We start from the raw sequence: 23,450 nt of genomic DNA on the forward strand, positions 1-23,450 counted from the left end.
AGGGCGGAAAGGTCTCAGCCGCCGCGCACCCTGTATGAAACGAGAAACCAGTGGATGACGACCCACTGAGACACCACCTATATACTCGTGGTAAGCTGAAATAGCTGCCACATAAACCTTCAGGGTGGCTGGTGTCACTCCATCCGAAAAACGGTCCTGAAGGAACTCCAGTACTGAAGCCACTGGGCAGTAAACTGGATCCATATTATGAGTTTCGCACCATGTCGTAAACAGTCTCCACTTGAAAGCATATAAGCGTCTCGTAGAAGCTGCTCTAGAGTTCAGTATAGTCTCTGTGGTTTCAACAGAAAGACTGGGACATATTAACTCACTCCGCTCAGAGGCCACGCCCACAGTTTCCACAGATCTGGCCTCGGGTGCCAAATCAGTCCCTGTGCTTGCGATAATAAATCCTGTCTGAGGGGAATCTCCCACGGAGAGCCCGCTAACAGATTGATCAGATCCGCAAACCACGGCTGTGTGTGCCACCGCGGAGCCACCAGCAGCAGCTGTTCCACTCTGTCCAGCCGTATTCTGCATAATACGGCTGGGATCAGACTAATTGGGGGAAACGCATACAAACTGGTCCTGGGCCAGTTGTGAGCTAACGCATCCAAACCCAGGGGCGATGGAGGGCATAGGGAGAACCATAGCGGGCAATGCGTAGTCGTGCTCGACGCAAATAAATCCACTTTCGCTTCTCCGAAAATCCGCCATAGGTGATTCACCATCTGGGGGTGCAATCTCCATTCCCCTTGCTCCAGAATCTGTCTGGATAGTAAATCCGCTCCGAAGTTCAGTCGTCCGGGGATATGAACAGCCCGGATTGACAGAAATTTGTTGCGAGACCAAAGAAGAATACGTCTCGCCAGCCTGCACAGGGGGCGAGAGCATAATCCTCCCTGATGATTCAGGTACGAAACGACCGCTGTGTTGTCTGATCTGAGAAGCACATGACGACCGATCAGCAGACTCGAAAAATACTGGAGAGCCAGAAAGACCGCCAGTAATTCCAATTTGTTTATGTGCCAGCTGCGTTGTGCCGCTGTCCACACTCCGTAGGCTGGGCGCCCCTGACAAACAGCTCCCCAACCGGTCAAAGATGCATCTGTCGTGACAGTCTCTCGGGAAGCACAGATCCCCAGCCGAACCCCGGTACGGAGAAATTCGGCTGACGTCCACAGTTTTAATGACATCACACACCTCCGTGTCACTGAGATCGTTCGATGCGGAAGACAACGGGGTGAAATATTCCGTCGTTTCGTCCACCACTGAAACGTGCGCATGTGATGCAATCCCAGATGGATTACGGGAAGAGCCGCCGCCATTTGACCTAAAAGTCTGAGGCACAATCTCACGGTCACTGCGTGACCCGCTCTGAAGTGCCGCACGCATGACGCAATCGACTGAGCGCACGGGAGAGAAAGCTTCGCTGTCATCGCGCGAGAGTCCAATTCTATTCCCAGAAAGGTAATCTGTTGAGAGGGGATTAACACACTTTTCTGGAAATTCGTGCGTAAGCCCAGGCTGTGTAAATGATTCAGCACAAAATCCCGATGAGAGTGTGCTTGAGTCTGCGATTGCGCTAACACCAGCCAATCGTCCAAATAGTTCAAAACACGGACGCCCTGGAGCCGCAACGGGGCCAGAGCTGCGTCCATACATTTTGAGAAAGTATGGGGAGCTAGAGCTAAGCCAAAGGGAAGAACGCGGTACTGATACGCTTTGCCCTCTAAAGCGAATCTGAGGAACTTCCTGTGTCTCTTGATGATCTGAATATGAAAGTATGCATCCTTCTGATCGATCGTGACAAACCAGTCGTTTGGTTGAATCTGAGACAAAATAGACTTTTCCGTGAACATCTTGAATTTGCTCAGCCTGAGTGCAAGATTCAGACGGCGTAAATCCAGAATGGGTCGTAATCCGCCGTCTTTTTTTGGTACCACAAAATAACGGCTGTAAAACACTGACTCCATCTGAGAGGGGTGTACTTCTTCTATAGCCCCTTTGTTTAGTAGAGCTGACATCTCCCGTCGCAGCACCGCTATATCCATCGGTTTCACCACCGTGGAGAGAATTCCGCGGAAAGGGGGTGGGCCTTTCCGAAACTGAATGGTGTATCCGTGACAAATTGTGCGTAACACCCATTGAGAAATGCCGGGCAAGCATTCCCACACGGCCCGAAACAATATTAGCGGTCTCAAAATGTCCGTTTCCTACAACGCTGTCACACACATTGAAATGTCCGGGCACGAAAAACTTGCGGTGTTCGTGCACAGGGAAAGTGTATGCATAATAGTCGTTGCATCTCATTGTGCGTAATCCTGAAACGTGTCCACGGCATGAGTTAGGCCAACAGTTTGAACATCGGGCTCTGCCGCTAGCGAAAAAGCGGCGGCTGTGCGAGCCGTCATGACGGGCCGTCTGTGCAAGACCCTTTGAAACGCCCCTCGAACTCCGAAAGCTGGATTGCGCAGAGTGTCTGAGGGAGCGTTTGGCGTTACAGTTCGATCCAATGCTGTTCGAAGCGCTGTTTGCGGCGAGACAGTCAGAGTTTGAGCGTGGGCACTGCAATGAGAGTGTTGGATGCGCGAAAGCGGTCCAACAGCGCTCTCTAGCAGAGGGCACAGTCCCTGGCAAGCAGTAAAAGGATCAGGAGCTGCTGTTCGGTGCCCAAGAACGAGAGGCGTTAGCCGTCGAACTCAGGTTCAACCTCTTACGTTGGCGTTGTTGAGCCGGTGGAACAACCCTAGGGCCCCAGTCCTTGCGAGGGGGCGCCATAGGTGAAGGTTCCTCCAGAGAGGCTACTCGCTGGCGGTGAGAGGAGGTTGAGCGAGAACGTGCGGGCGCCTGTCGGCGTTCAACCTCCCTGGGTCTGCGGGGAATCAGCTGGCGGAAAGCGGCTGATTGCTGTTTCACTGCCCTGAATTTCTCCACCACTGAAGTGACAGCCTCTCCGAACAAACCGTCCTTGGAAACAGGGGCGTCCATGAGAAAAGATTTATCCTTCTCCTTTATGTCAGTGAGATTAAGCCAGAGGTGGCGCTCAACCGTGATCAAACCGGCCATGGAACGGCCCACTGCTCGAGCAGTATGTTTGGTAGCACGAAGCGCCAAATCCGTTGCCCGCCGTAATTCCTTTACCGCCTCAGGTGTAATACCCTCCCCTTCATCTAATCCTTTTAACAGCTCCGCTTGGTAGGCCTCAAGGACCGCCATAGAATGGCGTTGCTATATTTACCGTAGTTTAACCATGGTATTTGTAGTAAATCTGTGGTTATACAAATGGTAGTCAACATGCCAAAAAACCATGGGTTACTACAGTTTTACTATAATAAAACCATGGTTATTTTTCGTACAGCAGGGCTATGCACAGGGGGGTGGCCTGGTGCACCTTTGTCCTCATCAGCTGAGGTGCCCCTCTCTCTAACCCTCCCCCAACATCACCCCAGCTCAAAACGTTCCATTCCCACTCCGCTAAAGATCCACTGATTTCGCTAATCCACTCTGTGTTTTCTCAGAATCTGTGTGCAGCAGTTCCCAAAGCTCATTCATTAACAGGTAGATGCATTACAATCCACATTACAGTCAGTGGATGATCCGGTGAATTAATAATTTGGTAGTTTGTTTTTGTATTCCTGTCGGTAATGATTTACTCTCGGTCTTCTAAAAGTGCTTACAACAAAATATCCATGTTCTTAGAATTAGAATGTCTGGTGAAATTATTGTACCCAATCAGATCTAGGCTGATATAAACACACTTAAAAACAAAAAACAAAACAAAAAACCTTGAATTCAAAGCTCCAAGAAGCCAGCAGGTAAATCATAGAATATTTAGCAGGTTTTCACATTTTAATTGTTGTAATTAAATTAATATTGTGAATATCGAAAAGGGCATTATATTTACAACGAGTGCTTGCAGTGTTCAGCCAATCACAATGCACTGGGTCAGCTGGCCAGTCAGAGCAGACTGTGCTTGTTGGAAGGAGGGGCTTTGTAGAAAACCAGGTGTTTGAGAGAGACGGGGCAAAGAGGAACTACAATAAGGTACAGTATTTGAAAAATAATGTTTTTTTTTTGAAAATTAAAGCATGTCAAAATATTCTATCACACCAAATACACAAAACAATGCTTTTTAAAAAAGCATCATATGACCCCATTTAACTTAAGTACAGTGCCTTATGATGGAGTAAGTTAAAATGCAAACTCAATTTACCCCACAGCATTTAGCTCACTTTGTCCCATAGGCCATTAAAAAAATAAAAAAATAAATAAAAAACTAGCTTTCTTACTAATTCAGGCTAATATTTGGCTAAATTATTTGCATGGTTTGATATGCTGCTTAATTACCTATATGTATCATAAATATATTTAGACCTGGATAAATTTGCTTCTGTTTGTTGTTGGCGGCTGTACTGCGTTTGAGCTCCGTCACTATATTCTTTTCATTGACTATTTTTAACTCAAAAAACAATTTTATACATCATCGTTTCCGTTTATATAACGTGTGAATATATCCTCTATTGTATTCTACAACAAAAACAATCAGAGCGCCTCGCTATCACTAGTTTTATTTTGATCTCCCGGGTCCGCTATTAGCTTTTAGCCCGTTAGCATCAGCGGCGTGGTTGCAGCTAACTGCGCTAACATTGCTAATACTCTATTCACACACATTACCACTGCTGTACTCACTGTTACTTGCTTTAATGGCGGATGAATGTCTCCACTCTGTGCAGCTCGAGCTCGAGGCCGTGGGAAAGCAGATTCGCGACCTGGAGGTAAGGCAGGCCCAGCTGAGAGAGCGGAGAACCGCGCTGGAATCATCCCGGGCTGACGCTCACAAGTCCGGGGTAAGTATACAGCGATCTGTTAACAGTCCCACCACGTCTACTCCGTGTGTTTCTCTGCACAGGCCCGGTGCACCCAGGACGCGATCTTCTCAGATGTCCTTCACTGCGACGCCGGGACACCACGGACCCTGGGTGCATCCACAGCGGAGGACGCGAGCCGGGTCCCGGGCGACGACTTCTCCCCCTCCTGCCTTCGACATCTCCATCCGGAACCGCTTCGCTCCCCTCCGCGAGACAGGACGCGACGCTGTGATAATCGGAGACTCCATCGTCCGACACGTAAGTGCTACGTTAGCCGAAGGTAAAGTGCACACTCATTGTTTGCCTGGTGCTCGTGTTCTCGATGTTTCTGCGCAGATACCCGCGATCCTGAAGGTCGACGAGAGCCCCAGAGCGGTCGTGCTTCACGCCGGGGTTAACGACACCACGCTGCGGCAGACGGAGACGCTGAAGAGGGACTTCAGCAGCCTGATCGAGACGGTTCGCAGCACGACGCCCGCGGCGACGATCGTCGTGTCAGGACCACTGCCCACGTATCGACGAGGACACGAAAGGTTCAGTAGACTTTTTGCTTTAAATGAATGGTTGTTGTCATGGTGTAAAGAACAGAAACTGCTATTTGTTAATAACTGGAATCTTTTCTGGGAGCGTCCTAGGCTGTTTCGCGCTGATGGATTACACCCCAGCAGAATCGGAGCGGAGCTGCTCTCTGACAACATCTCCAGGACACTTCGCTCCATGTGACTAGTAAGACAATTCTCTAATAACTATTATGATGAGTTTTGTTCCACCCGCTTAAATGATAAAAGTACTTGTGCTGTAAAAACTATTAAGACTGTGTCTGTTCCCCGAATAGTGAGGTCAAAATATAATGTAGGATCTAGAAAAAATCTTATCGTAATTAAACCAGAAAAATGTAAAGTAAATGAACAAAAACAATTTTTAAAGTTTGGGCTCATAAATATTAGATCACTCACACCCAAAGCAGTTATTGTAAATGAAATGATCACAGAAAATAGTTTTGATGTACTCTGCTTGACTGAAACCTGGCTAAAACCAAATGATTATTTTGGTCTAAATGAGTCTACTCCACCAAACTACTGTTATAAGCATGAGCCCCGTCAGACTGGTCGTGGAGGAGGTGTTGCAACAATATATAGTGATATTCTCAATGTTACCCAGAAAACAGGATACAGGTTTAACTCTTTTGAAATACTTTTGCTAAATGTTACACTGTCAGACATGCAAAAGAAATCTAATGTATCTCTTGCTCTGGCTACTGTGTATAGACCACCAGGGCCGTATACAGAATTCCTAAAAGAATTTGCAGATTTCCTCTCAGATCTTCTAGTTACAGTTGATAAGGCGCTAATCATGGGAGATTTTAATATTCACGTTGAAAATGCAAATGATACATTAGGACTTGCGTTTACTGACCTAATAAACTCCTTTGGAGTCAAGCAAAATGTCACCGGGCCCACTCATCGTTTTAATCATACACTAGATCTAATTATATCGCATGGAATCGATCTTACTGCTATAGATATTGTACCCCAATGTGATGATATTACAGACCATTTCCTTGTATCGTGCATGCTGCGTATAACTGATATTAACTATATGTCTCAGCGTTACCGTCTGGGCAGAACTATTGTTCCAGCCACCAAAGACAGATTCGCAAATAACCTGCCTGATCTATCTCAACTGCTATTTGTACCCAAAAATACACATGAATTAGACGAAATTACTGACAACATGGGCACTATTTTCTCTAATACATTAGAAGCTGTTGCCCCCATCAAATTGAAAAAGGTTAGAGAAAAACGTACTGTGCCATGGTATAACAGTAATACTCACTCTCTCAAGAAAGTAACTCGTAGTCTTGAACGCAAATGGAGAAAAACTAACTTGGCAGTTTTTAAAATTGCATGGAAAAACAGTATGTCCAGCTATAGACAGGCTCTAAAAACTGCTAGGGCAGAGCATATCCACAAACTCATTGAAAATAACCAAAACAATCCAAGGTTTTTATTTAGCACAGTGGCTAAATTAACAAATTACCAGACGCCACCTGATTCAAATATTCCACCAACGTTAAATAGTAATGACTTTATGAATTTCTTCACTGATAAAATAGATAACATTAGAAATACAATAGCGAATGTAGATTCTACAGCGTCTAACACTTCAGTTTCATCCATCGCACCCAAAGATAAACTGCAGTGCTTTACAAATATAGGACAGGAAGAGCTAAATAAACTTATCACTGTATCTAAACCAACAACATGTTTATTAGATCCTGTACCCACTAAATTACTAAAAGAGCTGTTACCTGTAGCCGAAGAACCGCTTCTCAATATCATTAACTCGTCGTTATCTTTAGGTCACGTCCCAAAACCATTCAAGCTGGCGGTTATCAAGCCTCTTATTAAGAAACCAAAACTAGATCCTAGTGTACTGGCAAATTATAGGCCTATTTCAAATCTTCCATTTATGTCTAAAATTTTAGAAAAAGTTGTGTCTGCTCAATTGAGCACCTTCCTGCATAAAAATGATCTGTATGAAGAATTTCAGTCAGGTTTTAGGCCCCACCATAGCACAGAAACTGCACTTGTTAAAATTACAAATGACCTGCTTCTTGTGTCAGATCAAGGCTGCATCTCATTTCTAGTCTTACTTGATCTTAGTGCTGCGTTCGACACCATAGATCATGACATACTCATAGATCGATTACAAAACTATACAGGTATTCAAGGGCAGGCTCTAAGATGGTTTAGATCCTACCTGTCCGATCGCTACCATTTTGTTTACTTAAATGGGGTGTCATCTCATTTATCATCAGTAAAATATGGAGTGCCACAAGGATCCGTCCTAGGTCCCCTTCTATTTTCAATATACATGTTGCCCCTTGGTAATATTATTAGAAAATACGGAATAAGCTTCCACTGTTATGCTGATGATACTCAGCTATATATTTCAACGAGACCAGATGAAACTTCCCAATTATCTAAGCTAACAGAGTGTGTTAAAAATGTAAAAGATTGGATGACAAATAATTTTCTCCAATTAAATTCAGATAAGACAGAGATATTAATTATTGGACCAAAAAACACCACACAGAATCTTGTAGATTACAATCTGCAACTAGACGGATGTACTGTTACTTCCTCTACAGTCAGAAATCTGGGTGTTATATTAGACAGCAATTTGTCTTTTGAAAATCATATTTCCAATGTTACAAAAACTGCATTCTTCCATCTTAGAAACATTGCCAAGCTACGAAACATGTTATCTGTTTCTGATGCAGAAAAGCTAGTTCATGCATTCATGACCTCTAGACTGGACTATTGTAATGCACTTCTAGGTGGTTGTCCTGCTTCGTCAATAAACAAGCTACAGGTAGTCCAAAATGCAGCAGCTAGAGTCCTTACCAGGTCAAGAAAATATGATCATATTACCCCAATTTTACAGTCTCTGCACTGGCTACCTATTAAGTTCCGTATCTGTTACAAATTATCATTACTTACCTATAAGGCCCTAAATGGTTTAGCTCCTGCGTACCTAACTAGCCTTCTACCACGCTACAACCCATCACGCACCCTAAGGTCACAAAACGCTGGACTTTTGGTAGTTCCTAGGATAGCAAAGTCCACTAAAGGAGGTAGAGCTTTTTCACATTTGGCTCCCAAACTCTGGAATAGCCTTCCTGATAATGTTCGGGGTTCAGACACACTCTCTCTGTTTAAATCTAGATTAAAAACGCATCTCTTTCGCCAAGCATTCGAATAATGTATCTCTTAAATTGTGAGTGTAGTTGCATCTGCATTTTTATTCTTTAGCTTGGGTTAAACTAATTTTACTTTGTTGGATCAGCAGCTATGCTAATGATGTCTCTATCTTGTTTCTATGTTTTGCCACGGGATTTACATCCCGTGGTAACTAGGATTTACACAAGCTCCAGTCTGGATCCAGAACACCTGAGAAGAGATGATGCTGACCCTCAGAGGACCCCAGATGATCCTAACCTTGAATCAACAAACAGAACTAACAATTATTGCTACATGTGTGACTGCATCATATAATTACTATTAATTAATAATATTGATAGTTCATCATCTAGCTGACTACGTCTTGTATTATTATTATTATTTTTAATTTTCTGTAAAGTTGCTTTGTAACGATTTGTATTGTAAAAAGCGCTATACAAATAAACTTGAATTGGAAAAAATTGAACTTTGATGTAACAACCATTACATATTTTATGCTAAAATGTTACTTTGGCAAGCTAAAAGTAAATGGGTGCGGTCCACTTCTCTCATGTGTTTCTCTTTTTCACAGTCTGGCATAAATGATGGGTGGCTCCAAAATACATGGTCACATGACTGTAAAAGTGTACAGTTGCCAAGATACAAGGGTTGTGTCAACTTTCCCACTGGCTCAACTTACCCCACTCTCCCCTACTTCCATTGAAGATAAGGCAGAAGCAGGCTCAGAGAGTGAGGGAGACCACATTCTTATCCAAATATCTACAATAATGTCTGAAATTATTACAGATTATGCTGTGTTTTCTTTTAACTGCGTATTTGTAACAACTGGATAATTTGTATTAACAACCACCCACCCCCTTAGTGCCCCCTTTTTATTTGGGCCACTCTCCCTCATAATGTCTGTTCACGGCCCTGTGGAACAATATCCTTTACCTAGAACTCAGGATTTTTTTGCAAAATTGTTGGTGGTCAGAGATTTACTAAGTTGGTAAGCCTACCAACAAGTACCATTTGAGCAAAGCTCCAAACGAAGTCAAGTCAAGTCACCTTTATTTATATAGCGCTTTAAACAAAATACTTTGCGTCAAAGCAATTGATCAACATTCATTAGGAAAACAGTGTGTCAATAATGCAAAATGACAGTTAAAGGCAGTTCATCATTGAATTCAGTGATGTCATCATCTCATTCATTTGCAATTAAGTCAACGATATCGCTGTAGATGAAGTGACCCCAACTAAGCAAGCCAGAGGCGACAGTGGCAAGGAACCGAAACTCCATCGGTGACAGAATTGAGAAAAAAACCTTGGGAGAAACCAGGCTCAGTTGCAGGGCCAGGTCTCCTCTGGCCAGACAAAACCAGTAGTTCAATTCCAGGCTGCAGCAAAGTCAGATTGTGCAGATCTGAGACAAGGTCTTTACAGGGGATCTGTATCTGGGGCTCTAGTTGTCCTGGTCTCCGCTGTCTTTCAGGGCAGTAGTGTCACAGTGTCTGGGTTTGTGTCCCTGGGTAACCACTAGATGTCCTCCTTCCCCACGGTGTCTGTCACTTCATGTACCACATTCCCCACTACCTCTGTCTAATCATTGCACTCAGCTGTCACTGGTAATTAATCATTGCACTCAGTCTCTTCCCCATTAACGTTGAGATCTCCCTTGTATTTATACCCTGTCTGTCTTAGTATGTGGCACGGAGTCCTTGTTGGTTTATCATGTCCGTTCTATTATTGTTCTCGCCTTGTGTCCTTGTCAAGTTTATGTTATCTGGATTGATGTTTTGACTCCTGCATGGACTGTTTACTCTTTGGATTGCCCTTAAATAAAGGTGCTGATCCACCTTCTGGTCTGGATACGTACTGGATCTGGTGACTGCAGTGACCCTCTGATCTGGACACAGACTGGATCTGGTGGCCACGGTGATCTCGGAATAAGAGAGAAACAGACTAATATTAGCGTAGATGGCATTCTTCTAATGATGTAGCAAGTACATCAGGTGTTATGGGAAGTGTTCCCTGGTTCACCTAATTAATGCAGCCTAAAACTCCTTTAAAGGATTTGGATATTAGAAGCATATTAGTGTGTTATGTGGAAGCCAGGTTAAAGAGATGGGTCTTTAATCTAGATTTTAAACTGCAAGAGTGTGTCTGCCTCCCGAACAATGTTAGGTAGGTTATTCCAGAGTTTGGGCGCCAAATAGGAAAAGGATCTGCTGCCCACAGTTGATTCTGATATTCTAGGTATTATCAAATTGCTTGAGTTTTGAGAATGCAGTGGATGTAGAGGATTATAATTTAACAAGAGCTCATTCAAATACTGAGGTGCTAAACCACTCAGGGCTTTATAAGTAATAAGCAAGATTTTAAAATCTATAGAATGTTTGATAGGGAGCCAGTGCAGTGTTGACAGGACCGGGCTAATATGGTCATACTTCCTGGTTCTAGTAAGAACTCTTGCTGGTGCATTTTGGACTAGCTGTAGTTTGTTTACTAAGCGTGCAGAACAACCACCCAATAAAGCATTACAATAATCTAAGCTTGAGGTCATAAATGCATGGATTAACATTTCTGCATTTGACATTGAGAGCATAGGCCGTAATTTAGAGATATTTTTGAGATGGAAAAATGCAGTTTTAGAAATGCTAGAAACTTTTATGATGCTATTTTTAACCACGAAGCCAAGGCATTTTTTCCAGATGTGTCATCCACACTGAGATGATACAGACATAAATTTCATGCAATTATTCTGGAAGGCAAGGAAAGGCAAGTTTATTTATATGGCATTTATATTTCGTACACAATGGTAATTCAAAGTGCTTTACATAAAAGAAAGTAAAATAATCATGAAGAAAAATATGAATTAGAAAAGGATTTTACAAAATTAAAAAAAAACAGTGAAAATATAGTGCAATCAGTTCGGACATCACACAGTGCTCATTCAATAAATGCACAGCTAAACAGATGGGTTTTAAGTCTAAATTTAAATATGACTAGTGTTTTAGCACATCTGATCTCTTCTTGAAGTTGATTCCAACTGCGGGCAGCATAGTAACTAAAGACGGACTCCCCTTGTTTTGTGTGAACCCTTGGTATTTCTAACTGACTCAATCCTAATGATCTGAGTCCTCTTTTAGGTTTATATTCAGTGAACATATTTGCAATATATTTCGGTCCTAGGTCATTTAAGCCCCTTTCACACTGCGATTCCGGCAAATACACGGGTAAAGTGTTCTGGCATTTGTTCCCGGGTTGCTAGATTTTGCACTTTCACACTGCCAGTGATTACCCGGAATATGTGAATGCATTCACACTCAATCCGTAAAGGTCCCGTAATGACATGTGACATCAGGGCATAACGTGTAATGTATGAGTCGAAAACGTTAGGCACGTTATACTTTCACTGAAGCTGTTGAACGATCTCGGTGTCAGCGCGGAAGGTGAGGCACTAACTGATCTCTGCTTCATACAGTTTGCACATATTTTTTGTTGTGAACGTTGATCTTCCTTCAAAACAGCCGGTAAAAGAGTTGCGCGATAACGTGCGTCATCACTACGACACGGCACTCGTCCCGGGACCGAACCCGGCAATGTTACTAGGTCCCCGACCCGGATTCAATGCCGGAATCAATCCCGGGACGTGTTTGATTTCACACAGAAGGCGAACCGGCAATGTTCCTGCAATATGCCGGGTCCGACGTGCAGTGTGAAAGGGGCTTTAGTGACTTATATACAGAATCAGAATCAGAATCAGAAAGAGCTTTATTGCCAAGTATGCTTGCGCATACAAGGAATTTGTTTTAGTGACATAAGCTTCCAGTACACAGAGACAACAACACACAGACAAAAAAAAAAAAAAAAATTCCAGGAGAATTACAAATTGGCAAATAAATAAGTGTATAAACATTTGTGCTATAAATGACAATGGAATAGGATTGAGTGAGATGCAGGAATGTTCTAGGATGGAGGGGTAACAAATAAATATAAGGATATTGCACATTTTTGCATAAGTTTAAGTGGGAAACATTTAACTGTTCATGAGGTAGATTGCCTGGGGGAAGAAACTATTCTTGTGCCTTGCTGTTCTTGTATTTGCGGCTCTGAGGCGCCGGCCAGATGGCAAAAGTTCAAAGATGGGGTGACTTGGATGTGAGGGATCCAGAGTGATTTTCTGAGCCCTTTTCCTAACTCTGGATGTGTACAGTTCTTGGGGGGTGGGCAGGGGAGTACCAATAATCCTTTCAGCAGTCCGAACAGTTCTCTGTAGTCTTCTGATATCTGATTTTGTAGCTGAACCAAACCAGACAGTAATTGAAGTACACAGGACTGACTCAATGATGGCTGAGTAAAACTGTTTCAGCAGCTCCTGTGGCACGTTAAACTTCCTCAGCTGGCGAAGGAAGTACAACCTTTGTTGGGCCTTTTTCACAATGGAGTCAATGTGATTGTCCCACTTCAGGTCCTGAGAGATGGTGGTTGCCAGGAATCTGAATGACTCCACTGCAGCCACAGTGCTGTTCATGATGGTGAGTGGGGAAAGTGCAGGGGGGTTTCTCCTAAAGTCCACAATCATCTCCACTGTTTTGAGCGTGTTCAGCTCCAGGTTGTTAAGACTTCACCAGACAGCCAGCTGCTCAACCTCTTGTCTGTAAGAAGACTCGTCACCGTCCTGGATGAGGCCGATGACTGTAGTGTCGTCTGCAAACTTCAGGAGCTTGACAGAGGGGTCTTTAGAGGTGCAGTCGTTGGTGTACAGGGAGAAGAGCAGAGGGGAGAGAACACATCCCTGAGGGGCACCAGTGGTGGTGGAGCAGCTGTTTGACATGAATTTCCCCAGTCTCACTAACTGTTGCCTATCTGTCAGAAAGCTGGTGATCCACTGACAGATAGAGCTAGGAACAGAGAGCTGGGTCAGTTTGGTCTGGAGGGTTGTTGGGATGATGGTGTTGAAAGCCGAACTAAAGTCCACAAACAGGATCCTCACATAAGTCCCTGTTTTGTCCAGATGTTGCAGGATGAAGTGCAATCCCATGTTGATTGCATCATCCACGGACCTGTTTGCTCGGTACGCAAACTGCAGGGGGTCCAGTAAGGGTCCAGTGATGTCCTTCAGATAAGCCAGAACCAGTTTTTCAAACGACTTCATGACGACAGACGTTAGAGCCACAGGTCTGTAGTCGTTAAGTCCTGTTATCTTGGGTTTCTTTGGAATGGGGATTATGGTGGAGCGTTTGAAGCAGGAAGGCACTTCACACAACTCCAGAGATCTGTTGAAGATCTGTGAAAAGATGGGGGCCAGCTGGTCAGCACAGATTTTCAGACAGGCTGGTGTAACGCCATCTGGGCCTGGTGCTTTTCTTTTTTTGTTTTTCTTGAAGACCTGGCGCACATCATCTTCACAGATTTGAAGAGCAGGAGGTATGGAGAAGGGGATTGCAGGAGGTGTTAATGGTTGTGTAGGGAGATGGTCAGAGTGGGTGTTGGGGGTTTCAAATCTACAATAAAACTCATTCAGGTCGTTAGCAAGTCGTTGATTAGCCTCAGTGCAAGGGGATGGTGTCTTGTAGTTTGTGATGGCTCTCAGTCCTCTCCAAACTGAAGTAGAGTCGTTGGAAGTAAACTGGTCTTCCAACTTTTTAGCGTAGGTCTTTTTAGCCGCTCTAATCTCTTTGTTCAGTGTGTTCCTGGCCTGATTGTACAAGACCCTGTCCCCATTTCTGTAGGCATCCTCTTTGGCCTGACGAAGGTGTCTGAGTTTTACTGTAAACCATGGCTTATCATTGTTGAATGTTAAATAAGTCCTGGTAGGAATGCATATATCCTCACAGAAACTAATATAGGATGTTACAGTCTCGGTGAGTTCGTCCAGATCAGTGGTAGCAGCTTCAAAAACGCTCCAGTCTGTGATGTCAAAACAAGATTGTAAGTCCTGCTCTGTTTCGCTGGTCCATCTCTTCACAGTCTTTACTACAGGTTTAGCAGATTTAAGTTTCTGCTTGTAGGTCGGTATAAGATGAACCAGACAGTGATCAGAACGTCCCAAAGCTGCTCGTGGAACAGAGTGATATGCATCCTTTATTGTGGTGTAACAGTGATCCAGTATATTACTGTCTCTGGTGGGACAGGTAACATGCTGTCTGTATTTTGGCAGTTCACGGGAGAGATTGGCTTTATTAAAGTCCCCAAGAATGATTAAAACAGAGTCCGGGTGTTGTTGTTCTGTGTCTGTGATCTGATCAGCGAGTTTCTGTAAAGCTGAGCTCACATGCGCTTGAGGAGGAATGTAAACACTAACCAGAATGAACGAGTGAAACTCCCGCGGCGAATAGAACGGCTTGCAGTTGATAAACTGCGTTTCTAGATCAGGACAGCACATCTTCTTTAATACAGTTACATCTGTACACCACCGTTCATTGATGTAAAAGCATGTCCCGCCGCGCGATTTCCCAGTTGATTCTGTTTCACGGTCCGCTCTGAACAGCTGAAAGCCCGGCAGATGGAGCGCGCTGTCCGGTATGGCGTCATTCAGCCAGGTTTCCGTGAAACACAGAGCAGCAGAGTGAGAGAAATCCTTATTTGTCCGAGAGAGCAGAAGGAGTTCGTCCGTTTTGTTGGGTAGAGAGCGGAGATTTGCGAGATGGATGCTAGGCAACGGCGTTCGAAATCCGCACTTCCTGAGTCTGACGAGCGTTCCCGCTCGCTTTCCCCGCCTGCGCGTCCTGAAGCGCTTGATCAGCGCCGCTGCTCCTCCGATAACAATGTTCAGTAAAACGTCTGTATAATAGAAATCCGGAAAAATATCATGTGGTGTGTTCTGCCGAATGTTCAGCAGTTCATCCCTGGTGAAACTGATCGTGTTTGTTAAACAAAAAACAGGAAAAACGAACAAAAACAGTACAAACACTGGAGAGCCAAGCACTGAAGCAGCCATGTGCGGCACCATCTTGGAATGAGCAAAAGTACTTTAAAATCAATCCTAAATGTAACTGGAAGCCAGTGTAAGGACCTGAGGACTGTGAGTGATATGCTCAGATTTCCTGGCTCTAGTCAGAATCCTGTCAGCAGTGTTCTGGATGAGCTGCAGCTGTCTAATGGTCTTTTTGGGAAGGCTGGTGAGGAGCCCATTACAATAGTCCACCCTGCTGGTGATAAAGGCATGAACAAGTTTCTCCAAGTCTTGGCTGGAAATAAAACATATAATTCTTGCAATGTTTTTTTTAAATGATAGTATGCTGATTTAGTTACTGCTTTGACTTGACTATTGAAACTAAGGTCTGTCTCCATAATCACACCAAGATTCCTGACTTGATTTTTAGTTGTTTGACCCCTAGAGTCAAGGTATGCATTCACCTTGAAAACTTCATCTTTGTTTCCAAATACAATGACTTTTTTTTGACAATGACAGTTTTTTCCTTATTTAAATGAAGAAAGTTCTGGCACATCCAACTATTTATTTCATCAATGCATTGGCAGAGGGAGTCAATGGGGCTGTAGTCATTTGGAGATAAATGGACCAATTTATTTAGGGACATATTTCACCATTTACTGGCATGATCACTCAGAATTTATCTAAAACACAACTACCCTTGTGTTTGCCACAGAGCAGCAAAGTGTGAGTAAAATTTCTGTTGTCTTTTTAGGACTGTAATAGGAAAAGCATGCAAGTAAATATCTTTAGAAACTGCTTGGAAGTGAAGGCCAGTGGGTAGTGCTGTGCAGGTTAACCTCACTCCCCGATCTCAAGAGACGCACTAGCGACAGATGTTAGTGGCTGTAGCCATTTAGCCTCCTTGTTAGTGCGTCTGCCTCCCATGCTGGAGACCCGGGTTCGAGCCGCGCTTGGTGCGAGTGCAAGGAGTGGTGGAGAGGACCCAGGCAAGAGGGCTTACATGGACAAGGCTTGAGGAATTGTCAAATCAGGCAACCAGTTGCTAAGCTGGCAACACGTGACATTCAGCCAAGTATGGTGACCCATACTCAGAATTTGTGAGCTGCATTTAACCCATCCAAAGTACACATGTACACTTTGAACACACATCCGGACCAGTGGGCAGCCATTAATGCTGCAGCGCCCGGGTAGCAGTTGGGGGTTCAGTTCCTTGCTCAAGGGCACCTAAGTCATGGTATTGCCAGCCTGAGACACGAACCCACAACCCTAGGGTTAGTAGTCAAACTCTCTAACCACTAGCCCTCGACTTCCCCACAAAGAGTGGGAGCTTTTGCCGAAACCCGGGATCGAACCAGGCACAATGGGCTACCCAGGCTTTTTTAGCTTGCCCCATCAAATGTTACTAACCCTTCTACTCTTCCCGCAGCCAACAACTACAGCAGCCAAAGCAAGCTCCACGGGTGGCTCAAGCAGCTATCTCTCCTCCTCTTCTCATGCTCCACTCTACTTCTTTGTTTTCCGTGTCTCCCCACTGCCGCAGCAGTGTCTGCTCCCGCAGGTGGCTTTTCTTTATCTCCTCACTGCCATTCTGTATCTCCCCACTTCCGCTGCAGTGTCTGTTCCCGCAGGAGCCTTTTCTGTATCTCCCCACTGCCGCTGCAGTGTCTGCTTCCCCAGGAGCCTTTTCTGTATCTCCCAATTGCCGCAACAGTGTCTGATCCCGCAGGAGCCTTTTCTAACTTTCCCTACTGCCACAGCAGTTCTCGCTCCCACAGGAGCCTATTAAAAAAAAATGCATCGCTAACAATCTAAACGAACGTAATGCATCGCTAACAATCTAATATACATGCTCATAAAAAATAAAAAATAAAAAAATAGATCCTTGAATGTGGACATCAAAAGTTGCATTTTTCTGATTTTCATTACGTTAAGCGTTTCACTGAAATAAGTTGTTCAGTTTTCCCCAATAAGCGATGTGAATTTGAACAAGGTTTCATGATCAGCTTTCGATGTCCCACATTCTCAGTTTTGCTTTAGCCATTGGAGCGGCTACTTGGATAATTCTGGGGTCAGAAACTCCTAATCGATCTTTCAGCTCTGCATAACTCACCATTTTCAAACATAATCACCTTGAAGAGAGAGAGAAGAAAGAGAGGGGAGAATTTATTTATTTTTTTCATCATGCCATGGGTCTTGGTACTCTTCTGACAAAAGTCAACATCACCTCCGCTTCTAAGTTACGCCTATGCATCCTAGGTTGTGGTGATAGTACTGCGTATCGACGATAGTCAATACGATATTAGGCTCATTCTCCTATTAATGTATTTTATTATCATTATTAGGTGGCCTACTATAATCCGGCTATCAAACTGCTCTGTTATTCCATTCCAGCACTGCATTTCACTCTTGCCCGTGCTCGCAAAGGATAATTTGAGCCTATAGTGTGTGAAGAAGTCTCCATTCACAAACAGACGTACATTGTCTGCAGATATAAGGTATTTCATTGCACTTTAACAGGTAATCTGATATGTGCAATATTTTAAACGAGCTCTCACTGAGTTTAATGCCACAGTTATGTTAGAATGCATCTCATTCTTGTTTCTGTGGCGGTGCGTCGGTCTCATCATGAGGCACGTGGTCCTGAGCGCGTATGACTAAAGCATCAGTTCAACTGAACTTTACTCCAAATATATGAACTTACCTGTTTTGAATACTTTATATTTTAACACGTTTGTTTACGTACATATTAGGGTTAAATTGTTGGACTTAAATGTAAATGAAATCTACTATTGTTCATCACCATTGACTGATTTTGCAGGAACATTTAGACTGATAACTTCTGGGCACAGATGCGGCAAATTTGTCACAGGACAAGCGAGATGACTGTAGTGCCTGACTATATGAACTAGCTGTTTTAAATATAGTATTTTTATATTTAATGTCAGTTTATCAGTACGTCTGAAAGTATTTAATTTTGTATTAAGTATTGGTGATTATTGGTGATTCCATAGGCTCTCTTTCATGCACCTGCATGGTTTAAAATGGCAAATAGTTATGCTATGACAAGAATAAACAGTCTCTCTCTTACTCCACCCATGCACGATTATATCGTCGATATGTATCGTCGATCTCATGTGCTGACAATATGACGGTTTGTCAATGACCATATTGCTGATTCATGGCACTTATTTGGGGTACAATGGCACAGGAAATTCGATTTTATTTTTTGTACGCTTAATTTTTGAATACAATGACTGCACCAAGATTTTCTGACTTGTTATCGGAAGCAGCTCATTGGATTTGTTAAACAATTATGCAAGTAATCCCCATAGCGTCTACCCTTCTAGACAACCAAATTGTTCTTAGTATTGAACTCCCTGTCAGGCGCTGCAAGAGTGCTCTCGATGGAGCCAACCTTTGACTTTTCCGTTCAACTACCAGCAAAGCTTACTCCTATGACGCCGTTCAATTTCAAGTTTATTTCAATTCAAGTTTATTTGTATAGCGCTTTTTACAATACAAATCGTTACAAAGCAACTTTACAGAAAATTATGTTTTTACAATATTTAGTAGTAGCTAGTAGTTTGTGCACGTTTGACAGGATTTTAGAAAAATAAAAATAATAATAATAATACAAGACGTAGTCAGCTAGATGATGAACTATCAATTTTATTAATTAATAGTAATTATATGATGCAGTCACACATGTAGCAATAATTGTTAGTTCTGTTTGTTGATTAAAGGTTAGGATCATCTGGGGTCCTCTGAGGGTCAGCATCATCTCTTCCCAGGTGTTCTGGATCCAGACTGGAGCTTGTGTAAATCCTAGTTACGCAAAACATAGAAACAAAATAGAGACATCATTAGCATAGCTGCTGATCCAACAAAGTAAAATTAGTTTAACCCAAGCTAAAGAATAAAAATGCAGATGCAACTACACTCCCAATTTAAGAGATACATTATTCGAATGCTTGGCGAAAGAGATGCGTTTTTAATCTAGATTTAAACAGAGAGAGTGTGTCTGAACCCCAAACATTATCAGGAAGGCTATTCCAGAGTTTGGGAGCCAAATGTGAAAAAAGCTCTACCTCCTTTAGTGGACTTTGCTATCCTAGGAACTACCAAAAGTCCAGCGTTTTGTGACCTTAGGGTGCGTGATGGGTTGTAGCGTGGTAGAAGGCTAGTTAGGTACGCAGGAGCTAAACCATTTAGGGCCTTATAGGTAAGTAATGATAATTTGTAACTGATACGGAACTTAATAGGTAGCCAGTGCAGAGACTGTAAAATTGGGGTAATATGATCATATTTTCTTGACCTGGTAAGGACTCTAGCTGCTGCATTTTGGACTACCTGTAGCTTGTTTATTGAAGAAGCAGGACAACCACCTAGAAGTGCATTACAATAGTCCAGTCTAGAGGTCATGAATGCATGAACTAGCTTTTCTGCATCAGAAACAGATAACATGTTTCGTAGCTTGGCAGTGTTTTTTGGTCCAATAATTAATATCTCTGTCTTATCTGAATTTAATTGGAGAAAATTATTTGTCATCCAATATTTTACATTTTTAACACACTCTGTTAGCTTAGATAATTTAGAGGTTTCATCTGGTCTCGTTGAGATATATAGCTGAGTATCATCAGCATAACAGTGGAAGCTAATTCCGTATTTTCTAATAATATTACCAAGGGGCAACATGTATATTGAAAATAGAAGGGGACCTAGGACGGATCCTTGTGGCACTCCATATTTTACTGATGATAAATGAGATGACACCCCATTTAAGTAAACAAAATGGTAGCGATCAGACAGGCAGAATCTAAACCATCGTAGAGCCTGCCCTTGAATACCTGTATAGTTTTGTAATCGATCTATGAGTATGTCATGTCTATGGTGTCGAACGCAGAACTAAGATCAAGTAAGACTAGAAATGAGATGCAGCCTTGACCTGACGCAAGAAGTAGGTCATTTGTAATTTTAACAAGTGCAGTTTCTGTGCTATGGTGGGGCCTAAAACCTGACTGAAATTCTTCATACAGATCATTTTTATGCAGGAAGGTGCTCAATTGAGCAGATAAAACTTTTTCTAAAATTTTAGACATAAATGGAAGATTTGAAATAGGCCTATAATTTGCCAGTACACTAGGATCTAGTTTTGGTTTCTTAATAAGAGGCTTGATAACCGCCAGCTTGAATGGTTTTGGGACGTGACCTAAAGATAACGACGAGTTAATGATATTAAATGATATTAAGCGGATATCAAAGAACCGCTTATGATAAGCGGTTCTTTGGCTACAGGTAACAGCTCTTTTAGTAATTTAGTGGGTACAGGATCTAATAAACATGTTGTTGGTTTAGATACAGTGATAAGTTTATTTAGCTCTTCCTGTCCTATATTTGTAAAGCACTGCAGTTTATCTTTGGGTGCGATGGATGAAACTGAAGTGTTAGACACTGTAGAATCTACATTCGCTATTGTATTTCTAATGTTATCTATTTTATCAGTGAAGAAATTCATAAAGTCATTACTGTTTAACGTTGGTGGAATATTTGAATCAGGTGGCGTCTGGTAATTTGTAATTTAGCCACTGTGCTAAATAAAAACCTTGGATTGTTTTGGTTATTTTCAATGAGTTTGTGGATATGCTCTGCCCTAGCAGTTTTTAGAGCCCGTCTATAGCTGGACATACTGTTTTTCCATGCAATTTTAAAAACTTCCAAGTTATTTTTACTCCATTTGCGTTCAAGACTACGAGTTACTTTCTTGAGAGAGTGAGTATTACTGTTATACCATGGCACAGTACGTTTTTCTCTAACCTTTTTCAATTTGATGGGGGCAACAGCTTCTAATGTATTAATGAAAATAGTGCCCATGTTGTCAGTAATATCGTCTAATTCATGTGTATTTTTGGGTACAAATAGCAGTTGAGATAGATCAGGCAGGTTATTTGCGAATCTGTCTTTGGTGGCTGGAACAATAATTCTGCCCAGACGGTAACGCTGAGACATATAGTTAATATCAGTTATACGCAGCATTCACGATACAAGGAAATGGTCTGTAATATCATCACTTTGGGGTACAATATCTATAGCAGTAAGATCGATTCCATGCGATATAATTAGATCTAGTGTATGATTAAAAGGATGAGTGGGCCCGGTGACATTTTGCTTGACTCCAAAGGAGTTTATTAGGTCAGTAAACGCAAGTCCTAATGTATCATTTGCATTATCAATGTGAATATTAAAATCTCCCATGATTAGCGCCTTATCAACTGTAACTAGAAGGTCTGAGAGGAAATCTGCAAATTCTTTTAGGAATTCTGTATACGGCCCTGGTGGTCTATACACAGTAGCCAGAGCAAGAGATACATTAGACTTCTTTTGCATGTCTGACAGTGTAACATTTAGCAGAATTATTTCAAAAGAGTTAAACCTGTATCCTGTTTTCTGGGTAACATTGAGAATATCACTATATATTGTTGCAACACCTCCGCCACGACCAGTCTGACGGGGCTCATGCTTATAACAGTAGTTTGGTGGAGTAGACTCATTTAGACCAAAATAATCATTTGGTTTTAGCCAGGTTTCAGTCAAGCAGAGTACATCAAAACTATTTTCTGTGATCATTTCATTTACAATAACTGCTTTGGGTGTGAGTGATCTAATATTTATGAGCCCAAACTTTAAAAATTGTTTTTGTTCATTTACTTTACATTTTTCTGGTTTAATTACGATAAGATTTTTTCTAGATCCTGCATTATATTGTGACCTCACTATTCGGGGAACAGACACAGGGTGCTTCTCAATTCATATTTGTGCATCCTCGTTTCCTTTCCTCGCTTCCTTTCCTCGTGTCTTAGCTCCACCCTTTCAGGATGCGAGGGAAGGACGCAAGGAAAAGACGTGAGGATGGAGGACTTGAATCAAGTGAAATGATTTATCCTCGCTCCCTTCAGCGTTACTTCAAAGTGTCATCAGCTGTAATTAAAGGGATCTGCCCTTATGTTGTTAAAGTTTGTTAATTAAGACATTCATAATAAATATTAATAAAGCAAGATGCCCTGTTTGAAATATATGACATGCATGGTTTATTTGAAGTGAAAAGGTAAAATATAAATAAAAATTGTTACAACAGATGTGAAGGGCGAGGAGAATTTATACGTGCGTCACGTTAAGTCGATAAAATACTTCCGCATAGGATACACCTGTGTATCCTCGCTGATCGCTCCTCATAAAGCCTCCTCCCTCCTCGATCCTCGTCTCCTCGTGGTGCAATTAGAGAATTGAGATGTCCTTCAAGATGGCTGTGTTCGATCGGTTTCCGGGTCATAGGATGGAGGACGGAGGAGCGAGGAGACGAGTAGGGATATTGAGAAGCACCCACTGTCTTAATAGTTTTTACAGCGCAAGTACTTTTATCATTTAAGCGGGTGGAACAAAACTCATCATAATAGTTATTAGAGAATTGTTTTACTAGTCACATGGAGCGAAGTGTCCTGGAGATGTTGTCAGAGCAGCTCCCCTCCGATTCTGCTGGGGTGTAATCCATCAGCGCGAAACAGCCTAGGACGCTCCCAGAAAAGATTCCAGTTATTAACAAATAGCAGTTTCTGTTCTTTACACCATGACAACAACCATTCATTTAAAGCAAAAAGTCTACTGAACCTTTCGTGTCCTCGTCGATACGTGGGCAGTGGTCCTGACACGACGATCGTCGCCGCGGGCGTCATGCTGCGAACCGTCTCGATCAGGCTGCTGAAGTCCCTCTTCAGCTTCTCCGTCTGCCGCAGCGTGGTGTCGTTAACCCCGGCGTGAAGCACGACTGCTCTGGGGCTCTCGTCGGCCTTCAGGATCGCGGGTATCTGCGCAGAAACATCGAGAACACGAGCACCAGGCAAACAATGAGTGTGCACTTTACCTTCGGCTAACGTGGCACTTACGTGTCGGACGATGGAG

The 23,450-nt window shown here is 42.8% G+C and overlaps 1 protein-coding gene across 1 annotated transcript in view; it reads left to right on the forward strand.

The window, feature by feature from the left end:
* The first annotated feature begins 4,820 nt into the window (after nucleotides 1-4,820).
* Nucleotides 4,821-23,450, forward strand: part of LOC132114377 (uncharacterized) — a 61,334-nt gene continuing 42,704 nt past the window's right edge. The window contains exon 1 of the mRNA XM_059522478.1: nucleotides 4,821-5,597. Coding sequence (XP_059378461.1) covers nucleotides 4,944-5,594 — 651 coding nt within the window. The 5' untranslated portion in view covers nucleotides 4,821-4,943 and the 3' untranslated portion in view covers nucleotides 5,595-5,597. The remainder of the gene's footprint in view (nucleotides 5,598-23,450) is intronic.

The sequence above is a fragment of the Carassius carassius genome, chromosome 33 (genome assembly GCF_963082965.1).
Source record: "Carassius carassius chromosome 33, fCarCar2.1, whole genome shotgun sequence".
Taxonomy (NCBI): Eukaryota; Metazoa; Chordata; class Actinopteri; order Cypriniformes; family Cyprinidae; genus Carassius; species Carassius carassius.